A 3,359-nucleotide genomic window follows, 5' to 3' on the forward strand; every position below is an offset into this window, starting at 1 on the left:
TGCGAGGGTATTGCCCTCTAGGGTTATGTTCCCGAGATCAGGTATCTTGTGCTTCCTGGTGAACAGCACAAGGTCTGTTTTTTCAGGATTCACTCCCAGTCCTCGCCTGTTACACCACAGGGATAGTTTGTTGAGGGATCTTTGGATCAGATCTGTCAATGTTGAAAGATGTTTACCCGAGATAGCTATTACAATATCGTCGGCGTATGCAATTATCTGACCGCCAATGTCTTCAAGTTCCCGAAGAAGGCTGTCTACTGCTATATTCCACAGGAGCGGTGATATTACTCCCCCCTGGGGTGTACCCCTGACGGGGAACCTTTTTATAACTGATTCACCTAATCCTGCGCTTATTTCTCGGACGATTAACATTCGTTCAATAAATGAGGTTAGTGAATTGCTTACTCCCAGATTTATCAGAGATGAGATAATCGCTGCAGGAGATACATTGTTGAAAGCACCCTCGATGTCCAGGAAGGCCGCGAGGGTGTATTCTTTGTAATAAAGTGATCTTTCAATTGTGTGCACTAAAGAATGGAGTGCTGTTTCGACTGATCTCCCTTTGTTGTAGGCATGCTGGGCTGCCGAAAGTTTGCTGCCCACCTTGTCTCTAATGTGCCCATCTATTATTCTCTCTAGAGATTTCAACAGGAAAGACGACAGACTAATTGGTCTGAAGTCTTTTGGTCTCGTGTGTGTAGTTTTCCCTGCCTTGGGAATGAAAACTACTCTTACCTCCTCCCATTTGTGGGGTATATAATTCATTCGTAACACTGCTTCAAAGACTGGTACGAGTATGGGTGCAATCATTCCTGCTGTATGCTGTAGGTCAGCGGGAATAATGCCGTCTGGTCCCGGAGATTTAAACGGTTTGAAAGGTATTGGGTACCGAAATCTTTCTGAGGTATTGGGTACCGGGTATTGGGTACCGAAATTTCAGCACATCAATACTATTTCATATTGACCTAGAAAATTCTAAAAAATTATTCAGCATCCTCATATAAAACGTAATCCTCACGAAAATATAACTAATGTATTGTTATTTCGACTTTTTTTTTATTAGAGTTCCTGGCGAAAATAGAAGATTTTAGTAGATAGCTGCAGAAAGAATTTCCTAACACCACAAACGAATTTCATCAGACGAGAATGTTGCTTCGATTCGCATTAACTACCCTACCAGTGCGTTTTTGCGTGAAAGCAGGGGCTGCTGGGAATGTAATAAGATCAACTTCCTTGGGACCAACTCTACAAAATTGCCTAAAATCGTGTAATACAAATATATCGCGAAGTTATGCTCGTGGGCCGACGCGTGGTCCTTACACTCGTAGCGAGGTGGGACGGGGACCTACTTTAAAGGAAAAGCTTATGGGACCTCCTTCTGAAAACGGTGAGTAATAGGACAACAGTAACAAGTAAATGATTTGAAACTGATATTTTAATTTATATTTCAGCATATTCAATTGGCAAAGGTGCAGCAGCAGGAGCATCAGCTATCGGACTTGGAGCATTGTGCTTTTACGGTCTCGGTTTGAATAAAGATCCGAGTATTTACACAAATTCTTTGTAAGAAAGAAAATTATTAAAAAAAAGCAAGTTAAAATGTTATATTTTGAAGGTTATGGCCGGAGTTTGTCCGCGAAAGAGTTCACACTACTTATGGATATTTCGGGGCATCGTGTGCCATAACAGCAGGAGCTGCAATGGCAGTTTTTCGTTCACCTCGCTTGCTTTCGCTTGCAACAAGAAACGGATGGATGGTATGTACTTGTATTTTTTTTACATAATTGAAAAATAATTTTGTCTTCTAGTCAATGTTGGGTACTTTTGCTCTTATGATTGGTACCGGTGTTTTAACCCAATCCATCGAATATCAACCCGGCTTTAGCCCAAAACAAATGGCTTGGGCCTTACACTGTGCCGTCATGGGCGGAGTTATCGCACCTATGTGCTTCCTTGGAGGGCCAGTCCTTACCAGGGCTGCATTGTATACCGCTGGTATTGTGGGTGGCCTTTCGACAGTAGCCGTATGTGCACCAAGTGATAAGTTTTTGTACATGGGTGGTCCTCTGGCTGTAGGCCTTGGTTTGGTGTTTGCATCATCTCTAGCTTCTATGTGGCTTCCACCAACCACAGCTTTGGGTGCAGGTAAGCGTTTCCAGAAATTCGCATAATCGGATAATATCTTTTAAAATACTGTATTAGGCCTAGCTTCGATGTCACTTTATGGTGGTCTAATTCTTTTCGGAGGCTTCTTGCTTTATGACACGCAACGTATAGTACGCTACGCTGAGAATCATCCCCAAATATTCGCAAAACCCTACGACCCCATTAATGCGTAAGTACGATTACATTTATGCGTAATCATTAGCGACGTTTGTGTATTCGTTGTATCTTGCGTAAGTATAACTGAATGGGCCTCCGCACACTGGACTGCTCAGTCCGTCTGAAACCGGTTTTGTGTGGATAAGAAGGGGAAGAGAGTTCGAGTTTACCTCGTTCATTTCAGTCCGCGAAAATTGCGGATTGACGGTGGACTGACACGCACACATAGACAACATGTTTTGTATTTCGTTTTGTTTGCATGTGCCACATGCACTATACAATCAAGCGTAATTCATGTATACAAAACTGAAACCTGTTTTCAGCCGACTGCCCAGTCCAGTGTGCGTTCGAGTGGTGGACTGCTCAGTCCGACTGAGCAGGCTAGTGTGCGGAGGCCCAATGAGCTTGTGATTTGTTGTTGTTAGTGGTACAATAAATACACTTGCAACAACAATCACAAACTTATCCAGCTACATTTACAAAGAATACACAAAAGCGCGAATTCCACTATTAATACCATTTTTTTTTTAGATGTCTTTCGATATACATGGATACGCTTAATATATTTATACGAATTGCAACGATATTGGCAGGTGGTGGAGGAAATCGACGGCATTAAAATTATTCTCAATTGGGAATTACAAAAATAATTAACGTGATATGCTTACTAGTAACCATTTTAGTTTGATGCTTTAGCAGTTGAATAAAACATTTACCGACATTTAAATTCAGAATATTTACACCAAATTAAAATAAAACAACAAATGCAAATATTATTTCAAGGAAAAAAAGTGGAGAAAACTTGTACATACATATATATACATACATATGTATGAAAAACCGATGTACATGACTAATGGGCATGCATGCCCGGAAAACCCGACAACCCTAACGGCCTTGTCCCTGTGGACCAACACATGATAAAAATATAGTAACCCAGTGGGAATTAGGAGCACGTAATAATACCTTATTAGCAACTTACTCTTCACCTGGAAGTCATTACCATTTCCCTGCCGAACGTCCCTTACTTTTACAAA

General features: G+C 41.4%; 1 protein-coding gene across 2 annotated transcripts; it reads left to right on the plus strand.

The window, feature by feature from the left end:
• Positions 1-917: 917 nt before the first annotated feature.
• LOC118734049 (growth hormone-inducible transmembrane protein) lies at positions 918-3,098 on the plus strand. Of its 2 annotated transcripts, XM_036463742.1 has the most exons (7): positions 918-1,007; positions 1,064-1,387; positions 1,452-1,563; positions 1,616-1,757; positions 1,809-2,145; positions 2,203-2,335; positions 2,854-3,098. In XM_036463742.1, the coding sequence occupies exons 2-7, from the start codon at positions 1,147-1,149 to the stop codon at positions 2,939-2,941; spliced, it is 1,053 nt and encodes a 350-aa protein (XP_036319635.1). In that variant the 5' UTR covers positions 918-1,007; positions 1,064-1,146; the 3' UTR covers positions 2,942-3,098. The 2 variants fall into 2 exon arrangements, with proteins under 2 accessions (XP_036319635.1, XP_036319634.1); XM_036463741.1 differs by having other exon boundaries at positions 929-1,387.
• The last annotated feature ends 261 nt before the right edge of the window (positions 3,099-3,359 follow it).

The sequence above is a fragment of the Rhagoletis pomonella genome, unplaced genomic scaffold (assembly GCF_013731165.1).
Source record: "Rhagoletis pomonella isolate Grant_MI unplaced genomic scaffold, Rhpom_1.0 Rhpom_scaffold_00002, whole genome shotgun sequence".
NCBI classification, from domain to species: Eukaryota; Metazoa; Arthropoda; class Insecta; order Diptera; family Tephritidae; genus Rhagoletis; species Rhagoletis pomonella.

Excerpts from the sequence above, each read along its gene's own strand:
- LOC118734049 (XM_036463742.1), top strand. The coding sequence starts at position 1,147 with ATGTTGCTTCGATTCGCATTAACTACCCTACCAGTGCGTTTTTGCGTG. Across the intron at positions 1,758-1,808 it reads CAACAAGAAACGGATGGATG|TCAATGTTGGGTACTTTTGC; the intron begins GTATGTACTTGT and ends TTTGTCTTCTAG. Across the intron at positions 2,146-2,202 it reads AACCACAGCTTTGGGTGCAG|GCCTAGCTTCGATGTCACTT; the intron begins GTAAGCGTTTCC and ends ATACTGTATTAG.